General features: G+C 38.5%; 1 protein-coding gene across 4 annotated transcripts in view; it reads left to right on the forward strand.

The window, feature by feature from the left end:
• Window positions 1–18,876, forward strand: part of GLRB (glycine receptor beta) — a gene marked incomplete at both ends in the record, with an annotated part of 65,307 nt that extends 46,431 nt beyond the window's left edge. Inside the window, 3 exons of one of the 4 annotated variants that reach the window (XM_082652957.1) lie at window positions 4,176–4,328; window positions 11,681–11,973; window positions 18,541–18,876. In XM_082652957.1, the coding sequence (XP_082509083.1) occupies window positions 4,176–4,328; window positions 11,681–11,973; window positions 18,541–18,876 (782 nt within the window). The remainder of the gene's footprint in view (window positions 1–4,175; window positions 4,329–11,680; window positions 11,974–18,540) is intronic. The other 3 variants (XM_082652958.1, XM_082652959.1, XM_082652960.1) reach the window with 3 other exon arrangements.
• Between the last annotated feature and the right edge of the window lie 8,364 nt (window positions 18,877–27,240).

Here is a 27,240-nt window from a genome sequence, read left to right on the forward strand (position 1 = left end):
ATGCTGCATCGTGACATCATCAAGGACAAAATATGATTTAAAACATACCTGTTGATTAGAATAAAAGATAGAGTGAATAGTTGCACATCTACGTTGTTGTAATAATAGATACAACACGGGCCAACTTAGAGATAACGTTAGTTTAAGCATCTGTTGTCATTGACCTTCAATTAAATTAACAGATTATGTAACATTTATATATAAATAGTCCCTTCTCTTGTAGAGCTTATAGTATTTTAGGACAAGAGACAAAATAAGCAAATACACTGCTGAAAGAATTATCAAAATTTTTAATGGAAAAACAGAGCTCTTAAAAATTTGACCATCAAAGTACTCCGTGAAGAAATCGTAGATACCTTGATTGTCAGATGTGGAAGTGATCGGTCGGCTAATGCTGAGCCAGCTCTTTTGTTGAACACATAAAATAACTGAGATGCAGGGTCAACGACTTCCTGAATGTCAAGGGCAAATCAGTGTCAGCTGTAACCTGGGCACAGTCATTCTCCTCTCTGTGACTCATGCAAATTGAGACTGACTAGAGTTTTCAGGGATTTCTCACCTAGTAATGGAAAAAATAAACTTGAAAGCCAAGAGAAGTTTTTTGGAGGATTGATGTACAGAAACATTTAATAGATGGCTTTTTGAGTTCTTGCTATCTGTCAGGCGTTGCTTTAAGCACTTTGCAGGAATTCTATCATTTAATCCTCACAACAGTCCTGTGAGTTCAGTGAGTGCTATTATATTTGGAAAATAGTTACCCACATCCAGATTATATGATTAACATTTCAAAATGAATAGTCTCTAAATTGTTGGAGAAACTTGAAATAGAGTTTACTGAAGTTTTTTAAACTTCATCTAGAGATGAAAAATAAAACCAGTAATTTTATTTCTAATTTTATGTAGTATAAAATCATGTAACAGTATTGAAAATCATGGGGTTATTCATTTTTTCACCTTTAAGCCCTGAACTTAAAATGTCTCGGGACTTCCCTGGAGGTCCAGTGGTTAAGATTTCACCTTCCAGTGCAGGGGATGCGGGTTCGATCCCTGGTCGTGGAGCTAAGATCTCACATGCCTCGTGGCCAAAAGGACAGAACATAAAACAGAAGCAATATTGTAACAAATTCAATAAAGACTTTAAAAATGGTCCACATCAAAACAATCTTAACAAAAAAGAAGCCTCTACTTGGGGACTCAGCAGTGAATAAAGGACAGATCCCTGCTGTTTTATAGATCCATATTCTTACATGGCAAGCAAGTAAAGTAAATGTAATTCTTTTAGTCCTAAGAAGGAAATAAGAGGGTATGCTGCGGTAGAGAGTATTTGGGGATATACTCAAGATTTACGATAAGTAAATCTTTCATAGATTTTTGTGTGTGTGTGGTATTTATTTTTTGAGTTATCATAAATAAGTCGCTTATATCTCATTAGATACAGAAAATAAGAAAAAACTCATGGCTAACATAATAATAATTGGCACTATATTTCAGTAAACATGCTTTGTCAGTATTTATATGAATCAGTATATGGATATAAGAAAAACATTTTAATGTTTGGATAATACTTAGAAATGTATCTAGGGTAATAGAACATCCAAAATATATGGAATGCTTAACAGTGCAGAATACTGGAAAAGATACAGAAAGCAACGTATAAAATGATGGCCAATATTTTCTTTAATTTGTACAAAATTATCCGAAATGGTGATTTGGCTTTAACTTTATTAAAAATTAGGGTTTTATTTATAATAGTAGAAATTACACAGGTGGAGAAATATATGGGTACACAAGTATAGAAAAATCTTTAAATTGGAAGCCTGAGTGAATAATAATCAAATAAAAGCTCACAGGAAATAGAAAGTAAATTGAATTTGCCAGTGAGCATTTATACCCATTAGCTGCCCACTTGCCCCTCATAAATGTAACAGTACCAGGAAATCAAAAAAGATCAAGGGATGTTTCTCATAAAAGTTTATGGAGCAAATCACTATGATATCCAGGCGTATATTTTACTGCTAAATGCATCCACGGCTTGGGAAGCTCCCCGGGGGGTGGCTTCAGATGAAGCAATCGGTTACTAGGCTGTCATCTAAATGTGGTGGATGGGATGAGCAAATGCATTGGAAAGTGAGCAACTTTATAGAAAATTGTTATAATCCTTGTGACAACCTAGGCTCCTAAAGATACGTAATAAGCACATATGTGTTCTTCCCCATTTCACAGGCACTAGGTGAGTGTAAAGTTACCTTGAGGGAGTGACACTCTTAGAAAGCAAGGTACTGCAGAACCGCGTGTAGGCAACGCTGTGGGCCTCCTTAATTGCAGCGAATGGGCTTAGGAAAGATTATGGTTTGGAAGTTTTGCACATGGTTGTTAGTTGGAAGCATATGTTCTCATTTGTCCAGGCAGGAAGTTGAGAGAAGAGGTAGGCACTGAAACGGGAGGGGGATTTTCCATCGTTTTGCCTTTCATATCTTTTTAGAACCTGTGCACCATTTAAATGAATTGCCTAGTTTTAATGAACTTAAAATTTAAAAAAGACAACACTCTGCATTGCTTGTCTTTTTTTTTTTTTTTTTTTTTTTTTGCGGTACGCGGGCCTCTCACTGCTGTGGCCTCTCCCGTTGCGGAGCACAGGCTCCGGACGCGCAGGCTCAGCGGCCATGGCTCACGGGCCCAGCCGCTCCGCGGCATGTGGGATCTTCCCAGACCAGGGCAGGAGTCCGTGTCCCCTGCATCGGCAGGCGGACTCCCAACCACTTTGCCACCAGGGAAGCCCATGCTTGTCTTTTTTTGATATAATATGGAAACATTTGGCATAATTAGAATTTACTTAGTTCAAATCAACTATTTATTTTTGTTACAAATTAGCCCTAACATCTTTCTAATCCCTCCGAGGTATCAATGATTATTGGGAAAAGGATAGATTTCTAATCTAAGCTATTTGATAAAGGGATGAGAATAGCCATTCTTTGAAAGACCCTATTTGTGTGCAATTACTGCTCTAGATACTATTAATGAATAAATATGAAGATTATTCTAGCATCAGAAATATATACCTTCTTCCCAACTCGGAAAACTAGATAAGTACAACTTTTTAAACTAAAACACAGTAAAAAAGTAATATTGTCTTTTTCCCCCATAGTTATTTTATTTATGCACTGTCCATTCATTTGTCTCAGCATTTTAAAATAATTATGTACAGTTTAAGCTGAACGCAACTGAAGATATTTTAACGTTTTGGAATTCATGCATACCCTTCCTTTTGTTGAATGGGAAATGACATTTTAATCTAAATTGAACATTTTAAAAATTCATCTCAAACATCTGGAAACGTCTCTTGTAGGCCAGTGCTGGGAGGCTATTTGTGTCACTTATTTTCTTTCTCCAGTCAGCAAAGGCTATTATGAGGCTGCCCATAATTTGTGATTAATTTGAGAGACTACTTGACATCATGGCAGTCCTAGAATGACGTGTAAGGGCAACGTCTGCTTCAGTCTCAGCCTGTGAAAGTGAAGCCCTTTCCCTCGATTCCAGAACATTTGAGGTCCTGGAGTGGAACCAGGGGAGACTTGTTTGGGATGTCCGATGTTTGCCTTTACAAACTTTTACCTGCATAGACTGGGAACACTCACTTACCCTGCTCGTGTTTACCTCCAAGACTGTCTGCACATTTTATGCGTAAATGGTAGCTCTGGTAGACGGTCATCCCTTCCAGATAAGAAGTGGTCCACGTGGCTGAAAATTATACTGACAACGTGTAATCCAGGCATGTTTCTTTTTTAGACTTGCTCTGCTCTGATTTGATGCTCCCGGTGGCTTCTTTAGATCTTTTGCTCCCAGAGGACCCAAGGATACTGGGAAGTTTAAGTCACTGCAAAATCTCGGAGCAAAGACTTAAAAGCCGGGACTGGCCATCCCAGAGCAGCACATGGTGTCTGTTTGTCAATCTCATAATGAAGTCGCAAGAGGTCGGGTGAAACAGGTCTCATCATGCCGTCCTCTTAGATCACGTAAAGGATACATATTTACAGAACCAGCCCCCGTCCTTTTTACGTGGAGTTCCCTTTGTGAAATTGCCTCAAGCAGGAGCGACCTGTAATTTCCGGGCACGATGTGATTTTGCGGTGGGATGTAGCGGGAGTGTCACTCTTGCCCGTGTCTGTCGCTGGCAGGGTACTACACGTGCGTGGAGGTCATCTTCACCCTGAGGCGGCAGGTGGGCTTCTACATGATGGGTGTCTACGCCCCAACCCTGCTCATCGTGGTTCTGTCCTGGCTGTCCTTCTGGATCAACCCCGACGCCAGCGCTGCCCGAGTGCCCCTGGGTAACGTGTTCCAGCCTCTCTCGGGGGGTCGCGAGTGCGCTGCATCTTTATAGAAATGACTGTATAATTTTGAAATTATACCAAATGATTTTGAGACAGTGAGTTTTGGAATTGATGGCAACCTTTTTTTCTTTTTTTTCAGACTTCCTTCAGTTCTTGACATTGAACTAGATTTTCTCCGTGTTTATGCATTCTATAATTAAACTAAGTTTTCCCTTTTTGTGTCCTTGGGGTATTTTAAGCAGTTAATCCATCCTACTTTGACTCTCATGAAATAATTATTAATAAGCGATTTTCACGGATAACGGAAGGCTAAAATCCCCAGTGGTGCCAAGCTTAAAAACAAATGACTATTTGGATAGAAATCTTTCTAAATCATATACTGTCTCATACTGTTCATCAGGGAATATGTAATAGAATTTATCTTTTAAACATGACTTTGCATCATTTTCCTAAACACTAGTTATTGTGTGCTGTACCACCAAGAGAGGCTAGAGAGAGGAAGGGCTGGTTAGGCCACGCTCTCCAGTTTGTGATGTTTAATGCTCTGTGACGTAGAAACACCAATAGCCAGACTTGAAAATTCTGTCTCCATAGGGCTTAAATAGTCTCGGGTTGGGGAAATAATCGAGAGCCTTTCTTTTTTTTTTTTTTTAATTAATTCATTTATTTATGGCTGCGTTGGGTCTTCGTTGCTGCGCGCGGGCTTTCTCTAGTTGCGGCGAGCGGGGGCTACTCTTCGTTGTGGTGCATGGGTTTCTCATTGCGGTGGCTTCTCTTGTTGCGGAACACGGGCTCTAAGCACGCACGCTTCAGTAGCTGTGGCACGTGGGCTCAGTAGTTGTGGCTCGCGGGCTCTAGAGCGCAGGCTCAGTAGTTGTGGCGCACGGGCTTAGCTGCTCCGCGGCATGTGGGATCTTCCCGGACCAGGGCTCGAACCCGTGTCCCCTGCATTGGCAGGCGGATTCTCAACCACTGCGCCACCAGGGAAGCCCTGATTCTGCTTTCTTAACTCCCACATGCAAGACATCTTGTAGATGGTGTTTAAGGCGGTGAAGAATCTCAGGGCTGAAGCCTCGGGATTGAGAAGATGAGGAGCAAAATCTACGTGACGTGGTTCCCTGGAATTGCCAAGTGGAGAAGGTGTGTCCAGGCGAGGAGAGTGACCAGCCAGCTGCCTGTAGGTCAAGGTTAGGGCTAAAGACTGCCCTTGGCTTTAGCAGCCTAGGGGGTCCCTGGGATCCAGAAGAGAGACAGTCTCCATGGAGTGAGGAGAAGCGGGAAGCCTGGTCGGAGTGACTCAGGAGAACGCAGGAGGGGGACCTAGAGCCCTCGGTGTAAACGGCCTGTTGGAGGTGGTTAGCTGCCCACAGGAGGGGAGGGTGGGGAGATAGCCAGGGGGGATGGGAGCTGAGAGGTTTCTTGGTTTTGTTTTTCTAAGGGGCCAATCCACACACGTTTATTTTTGGTGGAAAACAACCGGTAGTGAAGGAAAAAGTGAGAGTGGGTAGAAGTGCAGGAGCCGTGAGAGGGGATGGGAGGTAGGAAACGAGGGATTGGCCTTTGCTAGAACACAGTGCATTTGTCCACGGGGTCAGCAAACTCCTTCGGCGACAGTTTGAATAGCAAACATTTGAGGTTTCTGTTGAAACCCCGAAATCCGCTGTCATAGCGCTAAAGCAGCCTTAGACGATACATAGCTGAAGAGGTGTGGATATGTCCTAGTAAAACTGTATTTATAAAAACAGGCGGTGGGTCAGATGTGCCTGGTGCATCGGGTTGACTGACTGCTGGTCTGTAGCGTCAGGAGAGAAGGCAGAGCTGATGGGCACACGGCGAGATGCGAGGGCAGACGTGGTCATGGGGGCTAGCCCCTGATTTTGTTTTCTTAGTGAAATGGGAAGCCAGGTCATGAGTCGCAAGGGTGATGGGGAAAAGCACTGTGGTTCTGAAGGGAGAGAGACTGGTGAAGGGACTGGGGAAATACACCCTGATTGCCTGGTAGGATCGCGGACCTCTGGAGGTCAGCGGTGGTAAATTGAAAGTGGGATCAGTCAACATGTTGACTCATGAAAAGAAAACTAGGGACATGTTTAGGTTTTTGAGATTTATATGTGCTGTTGCGTGTGTTAATGTTTGGTTCTATCTTATTACCGAGTAGCATTTCATAGTATGGCTACACCACCGTGTGTTTCTCCATTAACCAGTTGTTGGGGATTGGGTTGTTTCCAGTTTTGGGGTATTATACGTGATGTGATGAATAATGGCGTACAAGGCTCTGTGTGGGCATACATTTTCATTACTCTTGGGCAAACACCTAGAAATGAAATTTCTGCATTTTATAGGAAAAGTATGTTTAACTTTTCTAAAATATTAGCATAATGTTTATCAAAATAATGGTACCGTTTTGCCTGATTCGTACTCCTGTGTCATATACTCCCCAAATACTTGATTTTTTTTACTTCTTGTAGTGCCTTCGACCTTAGTCCAATGTTGAATACAGTTGTGAGAGATGCTTATTCCTGATTCTGGGTAGACATAGTTGAAGTATTCACTGTTGAGTGTAATAGTGGCTCTAGTTATTACAGATCTCTTAATCAGGTTGAAGAGGTTCCCTTCTCTTCCTAGTTGGCAGAGGGTTTTTATCATGACTGTTGACTTTTGCCAAACGCTTCAATGCTTTCTCTGAGTATATTTAAAGGTTTGTATGGTTTTTCCCTTTATTTTGGCAAATTTTACCAATTGATTCCTAGCTATTAGATGAGTAGATAAAATTATTAGCACAAACACGTTCATAACATTTGTTTTTCCTTTTCCTGTCTAGCTGTAGTGAAGTATTCATTCCTACGTACTGATACTGTTAAATTGTGAATTTTTTTTTTTTTTGACCACTCTAGATAAAGACACATCCGTTTTCTTGGTATTTTCAAAACATCAGCGTTCATTTCATTCATTTCTATCTATTTGTTTATTTTTCTTTTTCATTGATTTTGGCTCTTGTCTTTATTATTGCTTTTTACTCAGTCTGGATTTTATTTGATCTCTTTTTGATGACTGAAGTGGAAACTCAGATATCCGATTTTAGACCCTTCTTCTTTTCTAACATGGGCATTTAAAGTTACAAATTTCCCTTGTAAGTCCTGCTTTAGCTGCAGTGCACAAATTTTGGTATACTGTATTTTCATCTTCCTTCATTAAAAAAATATTCTCTAATTTCCCTTGTGATTTCTTCTTTGGCCCACAGATTCTTTATATATGTGTAGTTTGGATTCCAAATATTTAGCGTTTTCATGAGTACTCAAATATGATTTGTTTTTAATTTTGTCAGGGAACATACTCTATGATTTCAATCCTTTTATGTTTACTGAGACTTCGCTAATGGTCCAGCCCAGCATATGTCTCCTGGCAAACATCCCATGTCACCTGCACTGTATGTTTGTCACTCTTGGGTGTAGATTTCTGTAGATATGAGTGGAGTCAGGTTGGTTGATAGTACTGTTAAAATCTTTTATGTCTTTTGTCTAGTTATTATAGTTATTGATGAGAAAGTTGTTAAAATCCCCAACTCTAATTATGGAATTATGCTTCAGGTATTTTGAAGCTCTGTGATTAGACCCACACATATATATAATTTTATCTAAAAAGAAAAAAGAAATAATATTACTGACAGATTAAATATCAGGATATTCTGTCAATACGGCTATTTTGACCCAGTGTATCTTTCCTTTTTCTACTTTTTTTCCCCTACATTGTTCCAAAAGATTATGAAATCAATTTGCCAATCTTTTCCTTCTATGGCCCATAATTTTTATTTTCTAAAATTTAGGAGAAGAACATATATCATTTACCCTAGACTCATTTTGCTTTTTAAAATAAAATCAGTCTTGTGTTCTAGTTTTACTTTTCTTCCTATCTCTTTTTGATTTACTTTTCCCATTGTTAACAAGTATCAAAGCTTCCTCTGCGAACTTTAGGTAGACTTTGTCTTCAGCTATTTCTTTAAGTATAAAAGTAACTGTGGAGGTAACATCTTACACTTTTTTACCCTACGTAAACTTTACTGTAACACATTCTTTTTCTGGTACATGAAATGGTTTAGTTGCTGCTAAAAAGGATTTTTTTAAAACAATACTTTTTAATTATAAATGTAAAAAGATGAATAATTCAGGTCGCAATTCAGACCTCTAGCAGGTCACACACAGTACCTTTCTTCCTTATTATAGTCTTTTCTTATCATCTGGAACAGTGGTTCAAGATCTTTTTGATTATGAGGATCTCTTTCAAAAATGTCAGATATTATTTCTGGATTCCCACATGGTAGTAACTGTAGTTTTCCTTTTAGTATCCTTTGATTAGAATGCTGTGCAATGATAACATGCTGATGTAATAATTTAGCAGTATTTCTAAATGAATTTTCATGTTATTAATCACAACTCCATATAAGAATTTGCTGCATAGTGTAGTTTGTCTCAGTATGGGATAAAGATGATTTCATGTTTAGACAGTAGCTGTTGGGCACAATTTCTCCTTGATTTGCTCTGTTGGTTCTATTTGTTGTTAATAAAAAATACTACCGGGACTTCCCTGGTGGTCCAGTGGTAAAGAATCCACCTTGCATTGCAGGGGATGTGGGTTCGATCCCTAGTTGGGGGACTGAGATCCCATGTGCGGCAGGGCAGCTAAGCCCACGCGCCACAACTACTGAGCTTGCGTGCCACAAACTACAGAGCCCACACGCTCTGGAGCCTGCATGAGATACTAGAAAGAGAAAACCCGCACGCCACAACTAGAGAGAAGCCTGCGGGCTGCAACGAAGACCCAACACAGCCAAAAGGAAAAGAAATAAAATAAATAAATAAATGAAATACAAAAAAATATCTCTACCTCCCCTTTCTTTTCCTTTTCTTTTTTCACCCTTTTTCTTGCTTTCCTTTTTCAGTCTTCTAGGTTTTGGTATTCCTCTTTTAGGCAATAGATTGCTAGAGTATATGCTATTAAAGAATTATTTTTCAGATGTTTCCTCTGAGATTGTCTGAACGAGAAATCTGTGGACATCCCATAGTCAATGGGAGTTCACTATCAATAGTGGTCTCTTAAATAAGGATTTTATCACTATAAAGTTCTTTCTGCATATTGATGAGCTAAACAGCTTTATCTTCACCCTGAATTCTTTATAGAAGTTTTTATTCAGGTTAACTATTTTATGTAGTTAATTTATTAATACTTTGATTTATATTATTTGTTAGCCATAACTTTTAGTAGATGTAGACCTCACGCCTGCTTATCAGAGTTGATAGCAATTTTACGACATACTCCCTGATTTGAAATCTAGACTTGGTTTGTTTTTGCATTAGGGAGAGAAAGTAACAAATGACAAATAAGGACTATATGTTTTAAACACGTTATAGAAAGATTATACCAAGAAGTCCTGGAATGTATTAGAGAGGTGCTCCATTAAGTGGGGATAATATATTAAGAACACAATATTGAAACTATAAATATCCCCATTTTTTTGAATGATGAGTTTCATATTTCTTTTTATTGGTTCATAATGTAGTAAAATTCAGGCAGCATTTCACTATGAGTTACTTAAACAATGACGTAATCTCATCTGAAGGCCATGTTAAGATAAGGCTGAAATATTTGTCCAGAGAAATATTTGCTCAGATTTCTTATTTTAGGATAAAAAAGCAAGTGGACGTTTCCTATTTTAATGTGATTTCCTGAAGACAAGGCACACAGTGAGGTCCACATTCTCTTCCTTCTCAACTGATCTCCATTTCCATTCTTACATCTTCGAAATGATACAGATCTTATTGGAATTGGTCACCATGGTTTTTAACTTAACGCCTGGGATTATAAATATCTCCCAAATGTCCATTAATATCCTATTATTCTGAATCTTTCTCTGCTCCTTTGACCTTCTTTTTCTGATGCCTGAGCCTCTCTGGAGTCCCCTCCCTTTCCACCACAACCTCCCCTGAATGATACTGGCCAATCTGTCCTTCAAGAAGGTCCCGGGTGCCCTGTGCTGAGTCGTGGTCACCAGTTCTTTGTTTCTCGGCCTTTATCTGGCCTAACTCGGTGTTTTCTTTCCAAAGTCACATCTTTTCTATATTCTCCTCTTCCTATATTTCATGGGTATTTTCCCAGTCATTCTGTTTAGAAGTTTGTCTTAATCTTTTCCTTCTTCCTTTAAACAGTAATCAAGTTTTAAAAAATGTTTTCTCCAAAATCCTTTCACATTCATTGTATCCTTCATTTTCTTATTCTTTGTTTCTGCATCTGCTATATTTTTCTTTCTCAGTTTATTTTTTTATCCCTAGAAGAGTGACGTTATTGAAATATTCTCTTGATAATGTCATTTCTCTACCAAATACGATAAAAGATCCACTCTAGGACTTTGAAGGCCTTCTGTAATCTGGCACTATTCTCCATTTCATTCACAAAGTTGCTAATATATCAGGATAAAGATTCAGGTATACTACTAAATTTACTACAATTTGATACATTCTGTGTTATTGATGAGCATGAAATGCTATGGAAACACAGAGAATGGTGCCAATATATGCTACTTCAAGGCTTGTTTTTGATTGATTGATAAGCTGACATAACATTTGATTAAGAATAAAAAAATAACTTGGGAATATGATTTGCTAAATTAATGCCCATAGGTATAATTAACTGAGTTTAGGGCAATGTTTGAGAAGATCTTGTATTTTTATGTTACTTTTCACTTCCAGGTTAGAAAATGTTAAAACCTATATTAACTTTTAAAACATAGTCCTGTTCATTAGTTTTCTTCAGGGTAGAGGATAATTACAATATAATAGTAATATATATGTGTGTATATATATATATATATATATGTAATATTGTTTCAATCTGCAGAAGTTATAGTTTACTAAAAGCCTTTCTTTCTAGGAGAGAGTCTCTTAGTTCTTCAATATTAAAAAAAAAAAAATCCCCAAAACTCCACACCTTTCAGGAGCCTCTGAAATGATGCAACTGGTGGAATATATATTTTTCAGTGTTTTAAATGATTATTGATACTAATATAGTGTTTCCCGTATTCCCAATGCAAGAGCAAAGAGAACCAAGTACATCTTTCATTATTAGGTAATAAAAAATAAATATTTACTTTTTAAAATGTTAAGTGTTTACACACATACCACCCACATTCAATAATTCTTACATAAGAAGCAAGTACGTGGTATTTCTTCTACTCTTTGAGTTTTAAGGGGACCTGAGGGGCATTGAAAGTTATTGGAGGGGGATTTCATCAAAGAGCAGTGATTGTAGAACATTTCACGGGAGTAAAAGCAACTTGACTTCCTGTTTCTGTCCTGCAGGCATCTTCTCAGTGCTCAGCTTGGCCTCTGAGTGCACAACCCTGGCTGCGGAACTTCCCAAGGTGTCTTACGTGAAGGCTTTGGACGTGTGGCTCATTGCGTGTCTGCTCTTCGGGTTTGCGTCCCTGGTGGAGTACGCGGTCGTCCAGGTGATGCTCAATAACCCCAAGAGAGTCGAAGCGGAAAAAGCCAGAATTGCCAAGGCTGAGCAAGCAGATGGGAAGGGGGGGAGTGCAGCTAAGAAGAACACTGTGAATGGCACGGGCACACCTGTTCACATCAGCACCTTACAGGTAAGGACGACGTCGGCCAGCAAAGTGCATTCTGCGGGTTGAAAGGTTTGGTAGAATCGGTTCTCACTCGTTTTTCTCTCACAGATGCAAAGGGACTAAGCACAACCTACTTTTTGGAAAAGAATAGAAAACACTTAGGTCCAATAGTAACCGAGAAAAAAATCAACACTTTATCAAATTACTGGAGAACTTTCCGTGGAGTTTAAGGATGCTTCAATTCCTTTGCTCTGATGGTCACCACTGAATGTGGAGACCTTGCCCAAGTGACAGACCTTCCTACTCTTTCTCATTTGACAAACCTTTGCGAATGGCCAGGGGGCTGAAGGCTTACGGGGCCCACGTTCTTGAGTCAATCTCCCACCCATTCCCCATCAAGTTGGAGAGCTTCACAATGCTCATGTCAGGCAGGCTACTTCTTTATTGGGTGCCTGGATCATAGGGAAACTATGCCCATGGCTTGGGATTTGTCCAGCGCAGTGAGTAGCTAGAGAAGAACTGAACAGTTAAAACCCATGACCTTGCCTTGTCACTTGGTGATGGGTCTAAGAAGAGCGGACCATGCCTCTAGATTCAGGTACTGATACATCCTGGAGCCACAGACCACGTCATGGATTGAGGACAGTGGTCCACTCACTCCAGCATGCCTGTACTTGATGACCTCTAGTTGAGAAGACCCTAGGCCAGGGGACCATTTCCACTGAACGTAGCATGGTAAGTTCCACAAGAGACTAACAGGTCCAGACCATCCTACAGCCTTGGAAACCTTGCCTGCATCTGGCCCCAGACCATGTCCATTTGCTGACCGCCACTCCTACCAACACCTAGAACGTTAGACACAGTTTTAGAGACAGAGGCAAGCAAACTGTTCTTACGTGATGCTGTCTGCAGGTCTTTTTTTATTTTTTTGGTTTTTTTGTGTGTGTGTGGTACGCGGGCCTCTCACTGTTGTGGCCTCTTCCATTGCGGAGCACAGGCTCTGGACACGCAGGGTCAGCGGCCATGGCTCACAGGCCCAGCCGCTCCGCGGCATGTGGGATCTTCCCGGACCGGGGCACGAACCCGTGTTCCCTGCATCGGCAGGCGGACTCTCAACCACCGCGCCACCAGGGAAGCCCTCTCACGTTTTAATTTGTATATTTAGATCATTTAAATTTAATGAACTTATTGATATATTTAGGGCTTCAGTCTAATTTTTTTTAATTTTATTATTATTTTTTATTGGGGTATAGTTGCTTTACAATGTTGTGTTAGTTTCTGCTGTACAACGAAGTGAATCAGCTGTATGTGTACGTATATCCTCTCCCTTTTGGGCCTCCCCTCTCCACCCCTGTCCCACCCATCTAGGTCACCACAGAGCACTGAGCTGAGCTCGCTGTGCTATACAGCAGGTTTCCACTAGTTATCTGTTTTACACGTGGTAGTGTGTATACGTCCATCTCAATCTCCCAACTCATCCCCCAACCCCCATGTCCACATGCCCATTCTCTACGTCTGCATCTTTATTCCTGCCCTGCAAGTAGGTTCATCTCTACCATTTTTCTAGATTCCACATATATGCATTAATATACGATATTTGTTTTTCTCTTTCTGACTTACTTCACTCTGTATGACAGACTCTGGGTCCATCCACGTCTCTACAAATGACCCAATTTCGTTCCTTGTTATGGCTGAGTACTACTCCATTGTATATATGTGCCACATCTTCTTTATCCATTCATCTGTCGATGGACACTTAGCTTGCTTCCATGACCTGGCTATCGTAAATAGTGCTGCAATGAACATTGCGGTGCATGTGTCGTTTTGAATCATGGTTTTCTCAGGGTGTATATTTTGTGTCCTATTTGTTCTATTTTTAATCTCTTTCTTCTTTCTCCTTCTTCCACGTGGACTGCTTGAACAGCTCCTAGAATGACATTTTGAGTTTCCTGTATTGTTTGTAAGCATGTCACTCTCTTGCTTGGAGGCTGCTCCAGGTGTCCCATTATATACACATAACTTTATCACAGTTTCCTGATGTCACTCTGTTACCACTTTGTGTGATGTGTAGAAATGCTACCTCCCTTTAACACCTTTTGCTTTCCTCTTCACATGACAAAATTATTGTAAATACTTCTTAGAACCTAATTAGAAAGTGTTACACTTTTTGTTTCACCATCACACATAATTTGGAAAACTCAGAGAGAGAAGAAAAGTTTATTGTATTTGCGTCTATTTTTGTTTACTTTGATCTTTCTTCCATTCTGATATTCCAAAGTTCTATCTTTTATTGTTTCTTTCCTTTTAGAGAATTGCCTTTATCCATTATTTTGGGTAGCGCTGCTGGTAACAGATCCTCCTAGTTTCCTTCATCTGGGAATGTCTTGGTTTCCCTTCATTCCCAAAGGATCTCTTCACTGGGAATAGGATCCTTGAAAGTTCTTTTCCTTTGACACCTAAAAAGTATTGTGCCCATTCCTTCTGGACTCTGTGGCTTCTGAGAAGAACTCTGCTTCATTCACACTGTTTTTCTCCTTTAGGTAAAATGTCATTTTTCTCTGGCTGCTTTCAAGATTTTTTTTTTTTTTTTTTGCCTTTAATGTTCAGAAGTTTAATTATGTATTTTGGAGTGTTCTTTTTAGGGTTCATCCAGTTTGGGGTTTGTTCAGCTTGTTAGAAAAAAATGCAGGCTCATGCTTCTTGCCAAATGGGAGAAGTTTTCAGCTGTTATTCCTTTGAGTACCTTTCCTCCATCCTTCTAGGACTGTGACGACACAGATGTTAGATGGTCTGTTACAGGCCCACACGTCACCACTGAGGCTCTGCTCATTTTTCTAGTAAGTTCTCTGTTGTTACCACCGTGAAGTCACACCTAAGTCTTCTGGCCCAGAAATATTGCCTCGGGTGATTCGCTTTTACCTGTGTGCAGATTCAAGCTGGAAAGGACCACAAAGAAAATCTTAGAGGCTACAGTTTGAAGCCTTTGGAAGTTCTTATCGTCATCATTTTTTATCCTTGGCAGCCTCATTATCATAGTACCTCATTTTTGCTACCAGTAATTTTCAGAAGTGACAAGTTTATATGATGAAAGTAAATGAGAAAAATATTCATATGAGGAAAAATGGGGAAAGTATAAATGGGAGATCTGCAGAACCAAGGTCACTTTTAAGAATGTGTGGAGTGGGGTTACTGTCTTACTTCTAAGTAGCTCATTTAATCCCTCTGCATGTGATATTATAATTGTTTAAAATAGCATTTATACTGTAAACTCTTTGTACTCTTATGTACATGTTTGATTTGATAATGATGTGTGGAGAGTATTAACTAAAGAAAGTTGTGTTTGTGTAAAGTCTCTGATGAGCAGGAGAAGAGACCAGCGAATGAGGTAATGAATTATGAGCTGTTTAAGCAACTAGAGGACTTCTCAGTATGGAACCTAATTTTATTGCTTATTCAGCTCTGACACGTCGTTAAAAATTACTTCTGCAGTAGACCTACTCTTCACCAACACACACACACACACACACACACACACACACACACACACACACACACACCTCATTTCAAATATAAGAATCTGCAAATACGTTTATAGAAGAGTGTTCAATAAACTAAATGATTAAGCATTTAGTGTAACCAAACTGAAGTTTTTGGAGTGATTTTTCCTGTTATCACTTCAACATTGAAGTAATTATTCTTCCCTTAACTATTTCCTATATTTAAACAATCTCTTGGAATAAATGTAACATTCTATGTCTACATTTTGAATGAGCTGTGTAGGTACAATTATATAATGATTAAAATTGCTGGCAGGGCTTCCCTGGTGGCGCAGTGGTTGAGAGTCCGCCTGCCGATGCAGGGGACGCGGGTTCGTGCCCCGGTCCGGGAAGATCCCACATGCCGCGGAGCGGCTGGGCCCGTGAGCCATGGCCGCTGAGCCTGCGCGTCCAGAGCCTGTGCTCCGTAACGAGAGAGGCCACAACAGTGAGAGGCCCGCGTACTGCAAAACAAACAAACAAACAAAAAACGAACAAAATTGCTGGCAGAATCTAAGAATGTGTTTATGTAAACAAAACACTAGAAAATTTGAAGTGTTAATATGTATGACTTAGGTTATCATATCATATAAATTGGGCTACTTGTCCAGTTACTTATAGATACTGAAACTACCCCTAAAGCCATGAATAAAATACGGTTCAGAGTAAATGCATTTCTGTAGTAAATATGTATGGCCTTCTTTGTGCAAAAGTAGAAAGAACTGGTAGGAGTCACGCTTTCTGAGTTGCTGTCAGAATCCAGAGTCCTCCTTTGTTTTGATACGTGATTCTAAAGCACAGTTAGTGCTCTTGGAGCAGAGGATTCTAAGTGAGAGAGAGCCTGGGACACCCACGGAGTCCCAGAGCTTGCAGGCTGCTCTGAGAGTCTGAGAATAGGACAAAGGTTTGACATGGAGAGGCTATTCCCAACTTCTCTTCCGATCAAGTCGTGATTTAGTCTTTACACAAGTTCGCAGACACACACTGAGACTTACCCATTCGTCAAACAGTCCTGGAAAACCAGAGCTTCAAATGCGGTCTTCTGTCTGGGACACTTACCAGGAGGGTATGTGAGTGTGAACGTGTGTATATGTGTGTGTGGAGACAGAGCTTAGGTGACAGACTGCTTGCTGAAAGTGACCTTTTAAGATTTCAAATTGGGGAATTTAAATAAAAGGCCTGGAAGTAAATTTTAAATATATGTTTTCACAATTCGTGATATATATATATATATAATATATACATGAACGATTTCCCAAAGTCTCATTTAAATAACTTAGATTCTCGTTGCTAGCTTTGTTCTGTCTCATTCCATCGATCAGTCCCTATTTTTTGCCAGACATTTTCCTAGGCACTGGGTTAAATTGATGTGGACCAGAGCCCGGACCAATGGTAGCTCCGTCAGGATATAGCTCCTCTTTAAGCTGCACTCAAAATGGGTCCTCACCATGGGGAAGCTGGGACTGTACGTTAAAAAACGGGGAACGGTAATCCTCTTTCTTCCGGCTGGCCTCCTTTAGCTCCAAGTCCCGTCAAACCAGGACGGAACTAAATCGACACTTTCTAAATATTGTAATATGTTGGTGATTCACATTTTTTTAACCTATAAGACATTCAGAAAGGATGAAATTCCAGTGCCTCAGTCCCCATTCCTACTTATCAACATTTTCTTGTGTACTTTTGTACAATTATATTTACATAAACATCTTTTTCGAAAGTTCTTACCCAACAGGATTGTACAAATATCTATGTGGCATAAAGATATAATAATAAAGCCAACATTCATAGATCAGCTTAAAAAAATAACATTACCAGCACTTGTTCAAAATTGAAAAAAAAAAAAAAAAAAGGAAACAACCTAAATGTATAAAGCCAGAGGATGTGGTGACACATTTTCATTTGTTTTTTCACTCAGTGTATGTTGGTTACCTTTGCTATCCACCTCTGAGCACTGCCATCTGGCTTTTGCCCAGAAATTATGCCTCAGTGTTTGTTCGGATAAAGGATACCGTCCTGGTACCTGAAGGGCTGCTGGGGAATGATTTGTTTTACGTCTTACATTAAGCATCATTTTTACCCAGCCATAATCTAGTAAATGTGAATAGAATCCACATAAGTAGTCAATGTATTATTGTAACTAAGGCAAAAACTAGAGTGTGCTAATAGTGTACAATGGCATGGTTTCCTTTTTCGGGAAAACAGTAAATATTTTAGTGAAGATTCCCAAGGTGAATCCCAAAGGTCGGGAGTAAGAACAGTGAAAGATGAAGCAGTGGAATCATGGGCTCCCCCTTCTGTGGCCTTTCCTTAAGCCACTGGTCAGCCTCTGTCTTTTCCACGAGCTTTTCTGACGGCCAGAGAGAGTTCAGTGTGAAATAATTATTCTGTATATTGTAGGGAATTGAGTCAAATGTAGTACTTCAGAGATGATCAACTGAACAGTCTCTGTAGCATATGATCTGGCTGAAATAGCCACAGTTTCATTGGATTTTCTGAGTTTGGATTCTCTGGCTAATTCATCTTCAGGCGGCAAGTGAGGAATGCCTTTCGTTGGTCAATCTTTGGTTCACGATCATTGTGACCATTTTTAGTTCTTACTTGTGAGTGTGGTTTAGAGACACAGTCTGTCTCATTGCAAGGATAAATGCCTCAGTCTTTTATAAACAACCCAATTTGGCAATAGGATCCCTGGGGAAATCAGAGGTACCAGAAGACGTTTGTATTCTGTATGTTCTGCTAATATGATCTGTGTCATGGTTAAATGTTGGATTTTCATTTATTGGTCAGTCTTTCAACTGAGAACTCTCACAAGCCTGGGAGCACCTAAGATAAAGGATGATTTGTGCCTTGATCCCTTAACATAAAATAACCTACCAAAAGTTTATTCCATGACATAAGCCTTGTTGTATAGGCAACATTTTAGAGCCCTAAATGTTCAGGTAATTCCGTGGTTTAATCAGTTGACTATTATTTCTGTTTGACAGAGAGACATAATAGTCAACTGAATAAACCATCAGATTTTTAAAATATCTTTTTGAAGACGTTTTATAAATAGAAAAATTCTAAATATCCTGTCTTTAATTTTTATTCTCAGGTTGGAGAGACCCGATGCAAAAAGGTTTGTACGTCCAAGTCTGATCTGAGATCTAACGACTTCAGCATCGTGGGAAGCTTACCGAGAGATTTTGAATTGTCCAATTATGACTGCTATGGAAAACCCATTGAGGTCAACAACGGACTTGGGAAATCCCAGGCCAAGAATAACAAGAAGCCGCCTCCTGCCAAACCCGTTATTCCGACGGCAGCGAAGAGGATCGATCTTTATGCAAGAGCGTTGTTTCCTTTCTGCTTCTTATTCTTCAACATTATCTACTGGTCTATATATTTATGATAAACCTTTTCCATTCGTATAAAGTCAAGTCCCATTGCATTGTGAACAACCTCGTTCATTAATGCCAATCTGTGAACATTCCTTGCATTTTCATAGCAATATATTGCATTTTGGATGCCATTGGAGTGTAATACAAATATGGCGCCTTCATCATGTGGAATGGCAGCATGATCTTGTTACGTCTGTGCTCTAATCATGATGTATTTATGTAAAGCAAACATAATTGCTTTAGGAATAAATGGAGGATAAGCGTACTACGTAAAATAGAATCCGAACATTTCTCTCCAGTTAGTGTAAATTGCAAATATTCCGATAATTCTGATAATAAAATGGGGTGCACTCTGAACCCTGTTTTGTCATCATCGCAATGTACGTAGTGTTTCAGATCCCTTTCCTTGTAACTTTTGGAGAAAGCCATCTTATTCTTGTACAATTTTAGATGGTATTATCATAGATAAAGCAAAAGTATATTACATATGGTATAACTTTATAAGTAGAAGTATATCAACTCTAACTACATGAGCTCTGTGGAGAAATAAAGTTCAAACAAATTCCTAATTTGCAAAAGCAGCTCATTTTAAAGTGTGCCTGTGTTGTCAAATGCCAGATAATGAAGCCCAGTGAGCATTTTTGAAACAAAGGGAAATCTAGATTTACCTAAATTCGTGCTGAATTCTGGTTTCTCATAAAATAAAAATAAAAGGAGATATATTGATTAAATATTTCTGATAAAAGAAATTCTATTTAGTCCACTTTAAAACCTAGATATATTTTCATGGATTTTATTTTGTTGATACAGAGTATACAAAATCATTGTGCCTTAAAAAGAGTCATAAATATTTTGAATTGGAATATAGCAATGAATATGTGATTTCGTACCATTTGTAAGAAACCAAGAGGAAAATACCTTATTACTAGAAGTAACGAGTTGGGAAGAAAAATCCATAATCATTAGAGGATTTTAACTTCTTTATTTTATTAAAATGCTCACATCTTTTAAAGTAAAATTAAATTTTTTTCCTGAATTTCTTTTGTTCTTATTTGAATAGTGTTTGATTTTGTTACAAGACATTTAAAGGTTAAGTAAACGATTACTTAGTTAGATCTCACCTCCATTTGTATCTTCTTTCTTGCTAAAAGTCCAGGCTACTTGGATTAATTGCTTTGGTCTTATTCCAACTTGCAAAATAGGTACTTTCTGGTCTATAAGACTTGTATTCCCTAGTAATATCAGAGCCAATGTACCTTCTTATTTCTCCATAGCTGATACTAGGACTAATCCATGTAACATAAACATAAGACCAAATAAGTGTATTTACATTATTTGGAGAGTTTGCAGCAGCTGAGGGTTTGGATTGTCAATTCAATAATAAAATGTGTTTACATATTGTTTATGCAAATTGCATCTATAATTCAATGTTATTTTATTGAAGACTTTAATTTGTAAGAGTCACTGATTACTGAATCTTTAAAAGACGAGATATATCTAGTCCTCTGTGGTCCTTCAGCACCCTCTAGTTGCAAAAGCACAGTCACCTGAGTCACTTTAAAAATGCCACAAGTCGCCCTGTTGATGGACTTCAACATCCTGCTAGGACCCGGACAATAACATCTTAAACGCTGAGAGGAAAAAGCGTCTTGGATAATACTTAGACCATTTAAATTTGTAGTTATAATAATTATATTTGCTTGTGATCTCTGTTCTTCATTCTTGCCAATTTCATTCATTTTAGGGAGTTTGATTTAGATATAGAGTTTTAAGTGGGAAATGGATGAAATGGAAGACAGTTCTCATTCCATAAGAATTTATTTCTTGAAAATAATGTGAATGAATTCCTTTCTGTAATACAATATTGTAGCCTCTTAATATCCATTTTAATACCCAAATATATATAACTAGGTATCCCCGGATTAAGTGTGTATGTATAACTACAAATGGAACATTACGCAATGATCATAAGGTACTACAATTGGTGTCCACTAACGGTTGCTTTCTATTGTTATCTTGAGAATTTAGTCACTTAACCCCAGGGTAGTTCTGATCTGTGTACTTTACATATTATGTCTTTCTAGGAAACTTGCAGTATATTTACCTGGATGTCAGTATCGCAAATTCCATGTTTCCAAAATAAAAAAGATCTTCTCCTTACAAATCAGCCGCTTCTCTTATTTTCTGTTTCCAGTAAAGCCATCACTATTCCAGTCCCCCGTGGGCCATCTGCCTTCCTTTGTCACACGGTATACCCTGTCAAGTTCCAAGTCCTAAAATTTCCCCCCTTACACCAACCACTGCTTCTCCATTTCTGCGGACACCACCCTAATTCAGTTTCCCTTTCCCATGCATCAGACAATTACAGCAGTCTACAAACTTACTTTGTGATGTTTATTTTGTAATGGCATAAGTAATACGTGAATATCTCGACGTATTAGAAAAACAGGTGTGTCTAAAATACGTAAGCCCTTAACGTTGTCATAACCTTCTATCTTCAAACCTTTCTCTTTTCCCAGAGGTCACCACAGTGACCTCTAGGCATCTACAACCTCTATCTACCTTTTAAATATAAAAAATAACGTAACGGGATTTAACGTAAATGAGATTTTACCATATGTATGGTTTTGCGATTTGTTTTTCATCTCCTATATTTTGGAGCTCTTTCTATGTGAGGATCTATTGTATGCTGATAAATCTTTTGCCTCCTATTATTCTATAGCATGAATGTGTCTGAATTTAGCTTCTTTTTAAACATGAATTTTGATTGTTTTTCTTTTCTAATACAAAATAGCATTGTACTAAATATTTTTGTGCACACATGCGTATATTTCCGTGAAGTGGATGCCAGACGTGGAGTTGCTGAGTTGAAAGATGTCTACATCTTAAATTCTGGTAATGTCTTTAGATTGTCAAGATGCTGTGTGCAGACTCTCACAGCCTGGTCATCTCTTAACCTGTTGTATGTAGTGTACGTATTACTTTTCTTTTTTAAAAACTTTTTTTACCTTGTTTCAGACTTCCAGAAAAACGTGCAAAACTATTACAAAGAATTCCTGTACGCCATTCATGCCAGTGCCCCAAAGGTTAGTACTTCATCACACTAGGTTTATTTTCCCTCTCCCACTGTGTGTGTGTGCTCACATGAGACATTTTTTTCTGAAACATTTAAAATACAGTTGCAGAGATGATGATGACCCTTTGTATTTACACACTTCAATGTATGTTTCCTAAACAAGGAACATCCTTTCATAACCACAGTAGTACCAGGTACCCGCATCAAGAAATTGACATTGATAAATTACTATAATCTAGAGGCCTTATTCAGATTTGCCAGTTGTCTCACCTTTTCTTGTTTGTTTGTTTTGGTTCAGGATGTAATCCAGTATCCCATTCTTTATTTACTTGTCATGACATTAACTTCTTTAAAATAAAGCTGAGATCACGGCATTCTGCTCAAACATCTTTAGAGCTTTGTATTGCCCGATGAACTAAGGAAAAAAGTCCTCCCTCTGACATATAAAGTTCTCCTTGTTAAAGTTTAACTTATCTTGTAGCTGTTTCTCACATTGCTCACATCTCAAACTCCAACCAAACTGAAGCCGACCTTTGCTTATCACACTTAGCAGTGACAGGATTGCTAAGTTCAGCGAGGTACCTTTCCTTTTAGGTTAGTGTTTAATTTTACGTCTCATTATTTCTTTTAAGTGGGTCAGTCTTGGATGGTTTGTCTTCCCATACTCATGTTAACTGATATGATTTTATTCAACATTAAGCGTGTGTCAGTTATACAGTTTCGTCTCTACTGAATAATAAAATTAAAAATATTTCCCATTGCACATGCCGTGTTCAAATTAAGCTGCTTTAAAAACCATTCAATTTATCATCATCTATATCATGGAAAATTTCAGTTTACATAAATAGCTGGATACAAAAATTTAAAGTACCAGGCCTAAGATGAGCAATAGTTTGAAATCTTTTTTTATAACCTTTAATAAGGATTTCTTGTTAAAATTTTATTATCTTGTTTTGGAAAAGCAGATTTATTCCAATTATATTTTCAAATGAAGTGCATATGTTTACACAACCTATCAATAATCTAGCATTCACTAATTCCCCCCAACCTTTTTTTATGAAGCTGGTCGTAACCTTTTAAGAGGTTAGGGTCCAGTTATTTCAAAGCATTGGAAGCATCAATGGAGTAAACATGCTTTACCGACTTTCTTGTGATTGATGTGAAAGGATAATATAGATGCCATATTCAAGGGTGGTTATAACCTTAGGGTGTTTATACACACATATGCATAAACTTGATATTTTGTATTTTAATACATTTTGCATTTTCTCCACATACATACACACACATATATACATAGGTATTTTTTTAAATTAATTTATTTGTTTTTGGCTGTGTTGGGTCTTTGTTGCTTTGCGCAGGCTTTCTCTAGTTGCAGAGAGCGGGGGCTACTCTTCGTTGCGGAGCACGGGCTCTAGGCGCGTGGGTTTCAGTAGATGTGGCTCGTGGGCTCTAGAGCGCGGGCTCAGTAGCTGTGGTGCACGGCCTTAGTTGCTCCGCAGCACGTGGGATCTTCCCGGACCAGGACTCGAACCCGTGTCCCCTGCATTGTCAGGTGGATTCTTAACCACTGCGATACCAGTGAAGCCCTACATATGTATTATAAAATTTTGTCCTTAACCAGCAAGAACAACGAGAAAACTCGTGAATTTTGTTCCAGTTGGAATTTCTGTACTCCAAACAATAAGTGCATTTTCACTGTTATAAGTATTTTTACAGTTTCCAAATCTCGTGTATCACACCCAAAACAGGTCTTTCTAAATCCTCCCAGAGTAGAATACTAAATAACAACAACAAAAATGTAAATCAGTAAATGCTTCTTGGGTACTTGATATTTTGAGGGTCTTGTGTCAGCCCAAAACCGTGAAGATGAAGAAAACATTTAAGAGTGGAAGCTCTCTTAAATGATAGTCAATAGTGTGAGAAGGAAAAGTATGCTAATTATACAATTTTCTATAATGCAAATCAGAATACATAACGCATGTCATTAAAAAGCATAAGGGAAGGAAGAAAATCAGTGATTTGAAAGGAAAAGACTCGTCTTAAAGAAAATTAAGTAAAGTATACTTTACTGTAGTTAAATAAAGGCCATTTTACTATAGATCATAGAATTTTGAAGCTAGACATTAATGAAAAGAAAAGTTATGAATTGTAAAGTGGAGAAACATTGCCATAAAGAAAGTTAAAGTGCTCTTTGAATTTTATTTCCTAGTTAACATTGCTGAGGAAATAATGAAGAGGAAAAAGCAGATTTTCCACAGCTGATGATGGAAGGCGCTTTACCTGCTGTTTGTTTCTTAACTAAAACTCCCATCTGATCTTGATCCTATAACTGGAAAGAATTTTCAGTAAATCTCAGTTTGCAGCCCGAGGCAGTGGCAGTTCAATTAATATTATGCACAGTGAGGTGACCAGGAGTCACCTCCTGGGCTCCGTGATTTAGCAAGAATGCAGCAATTACCACATCAAATAGGGATTTTATTAGTCAATTAGCATTGCCTTGCCCCTAAGCCACTGCTGACGCGCAAGAGAAACCCTATTTTGTGAGATGGGAAACTAGATGACGAGGCAAAGGATTTTAGCTTTTGAAAAGCTCGGCTGACTTTACAGTCTGTTCTCAAGGGATGGAGCTGGCAACGTAGCAGGAGGAACATGGCATTTAGCAATAGTAAACACTCTAGCTGCTCTTCTTCAAGGACCACGACCTCGTGCCGTAAAGCTTTTAGAAACCTGCGGAGGACAAGAATTCGGCACACGATAGCAGCATCATATCTGCTGACTTACTAACAAGCTTCAGCATTTTTAATAAATCTGAGTCAGAATCTGCAGGCTTCTCAGCTATAAAGATGATCTTTCACTTATTAACTGAGAGAATATTTTATGGAACCCATTAGAGGGAATACCTAATAAATTCTGCCTTGGACTGTTATAAAGCCTCTTTCTAAACACAGCTGCCCTTCTCTGGTTTATTCCTTTGTATACTCAAAAGCCCTTTCATTCAAAAATCTCTGGAGTTTCCAATCGGTCCACTGACATCTTGGAAGCTTTCAAATTTCAAACGTCCCAATAAAAATGTGAAATTTCTTAAGGCATATACATGGGAGGTGCATCCTACAGAAATAATCCCAGGAGCTACGCTAAGTCAGAAGCCAATCCAGTATGTAGACACAGAGGGAACAGGAGAGGGTAGAAAGACTTGGGCTGGAAGGAATAAGAATATGTTATAGTTATAGTTCTGGGTTTGCTTTTCACAACCCTGCAAACCTTGTCAAAGAACGGTTTTCTCAATTACCTTATTCCTGAAGAGGGAGTAAAAATAATCTAAGAATTACAGATTACAACATGTAAGTCTATCTTTTATAGTTGTTACAAGCAAGGATTTTCAAATACATAGTCTAGGCTAGAGTCCCATTTACTACGGTAAATCTTGGCAAATTTTTTTTAACATCCTGAGCCTCAGTTTCCCCAATTATGAAACACGGTAATGGGTTTTCCCTGGTGGCGCAGTTGTTGAGAGTCCGCCTGTCGATGCAGGCGACACGGGTTCGTGCCCCGGTCTGGGAAGATCCCACATGCCGCGGAGCGGCGGGGCCCGTGAGCCATGGCCGCTGAGCCTGCGCGTCTGGAGCCTGTGCTCCGCAACGGGAGAGGCCACAACAGTGAGAGGCCCGCGTACAGCAAAAAAACCCAAAAAACCAAAAAAACAAACAAACAAAAACGTGGTAATAATGACCACCTCATAACATTATTGTGAGGATTTAATGTATTAAGTAAAGTGCTCAGCAGAGTTCCAGCACATAGTAATTGTGCAATAAATTGGGGTTATTATTATGTCCTTTTATCCCTTAGTACTGCACTATTTCTAGCACTAAAACTACTTTTTTTTTCTCTTCAAATGAATTTATTAATTCAGCTCTTCATGTTCCATAAATTGTCACTGATTTGGTAATTTGTTGAAAACATTTATATACAAATATTCCACTAAAACATAAAACTTTAATCATAAATAAAATACTAAAACTACTTTTAATGAAGTTTGTCTTTCAAATAAAAAATGCACTGACATCCATAATCATTGAGCTCTTTTTTTTTTTTTTTTTTTTGTGGTACGCGGGCTTCTCACTGCCGTGGCCTCTCCTGTTGCGGAGCACAGGCTCCGGACGCGCAGGCTCAGCGGCCATGGCCCACGGGCCCAGCTGCTCCGCGGCATGTGGGATCCTCCCGGACCGGGGCACAAACCCGTGTCCCCTGCATCGGCAGGCGGACTCTCAACCACTGCGCCACCAGGGAAACCCTCATTTTTTTTAACGTCTTTATTGAAGTGTAATTGCTTTACAATGGTGTGTTAGTTTCTGCTTAATAACAAAGTGAATCAGCTATACACAATTTTGAATATAAAATAATTTAAGGAACAATAGCAGAATCTATCAATTGCATATTAAAATATTCTTGGAGTGTGTTAAGGAGTCCCTAGATTATTTACGTGGAGTTCCGAAGTTTAAGAATTAGGTTGTGGGCAATGGAATGCCCCAAATTCAGAATACACTTAGTTAAGGGTCATATTTTACATTTATCCTTTAAAAAGATAAATAAATGAGAATACTTCAGAATTAAAAAAAAAAAACATAAGGAAAAGAATTTCCCAGGTGTATTAAACATGACAAATCAAGATCATATTAACTCGTGCGTGTATGGTACTGAGGCACATATTGTAGGATCTCTTATATCTCATGCGTGTATGGTACTAACAAAAGATATTTAATGCTCATAATGGTCATCCTGGCAAACTGCATGATTGTGAAATTCTTCCTGAAACAGAGAGAAAACACTAAATTGTGTTCGATAGAATTGTCATGTTAAAATAGTTTATTGTATTCTCATTCTCTGAAGATTGGTAATCCAACTACTGAACATAATGGTTATTCTCAATTAATCAAAATATCCAGTTAACCCAATTCTGTATAAATGGAAATGTATTGCATTCTGAATTCATACTAAAAATGTATGAGGTCAACCTCTAAGTAATAAAACCATATTTAACTCTCCTTAAGGCAATATATTTTATATTATAGTAACAATAGTTATCCATTTATTGAAGAAACATTGTTCTTAAAACCTAAGTATAATACTGGGAAGATATTAGATTTTAAAAAGTACATATATATATATGAATGTGTATATATATGTGTGTATATGTATATGGATGTGTGTATGTATGTGTGTGTGAATAGGTTTAGGTAAATACGGGTCTATATTTGTATATGTATATACATATCTGTACATGTATATGGATACATAG

The sequence above is a fragment of the Grampus griseus genome (assembly GCF_964374135.1).
Source record: "Grampus griseus genome assembly, chromosome: 4".
NCBI lineage: Eukaryota > Metazoa > Chordata > Mammalia > Artiodactyla > Delphinidae > Grampus > Grampus griseus.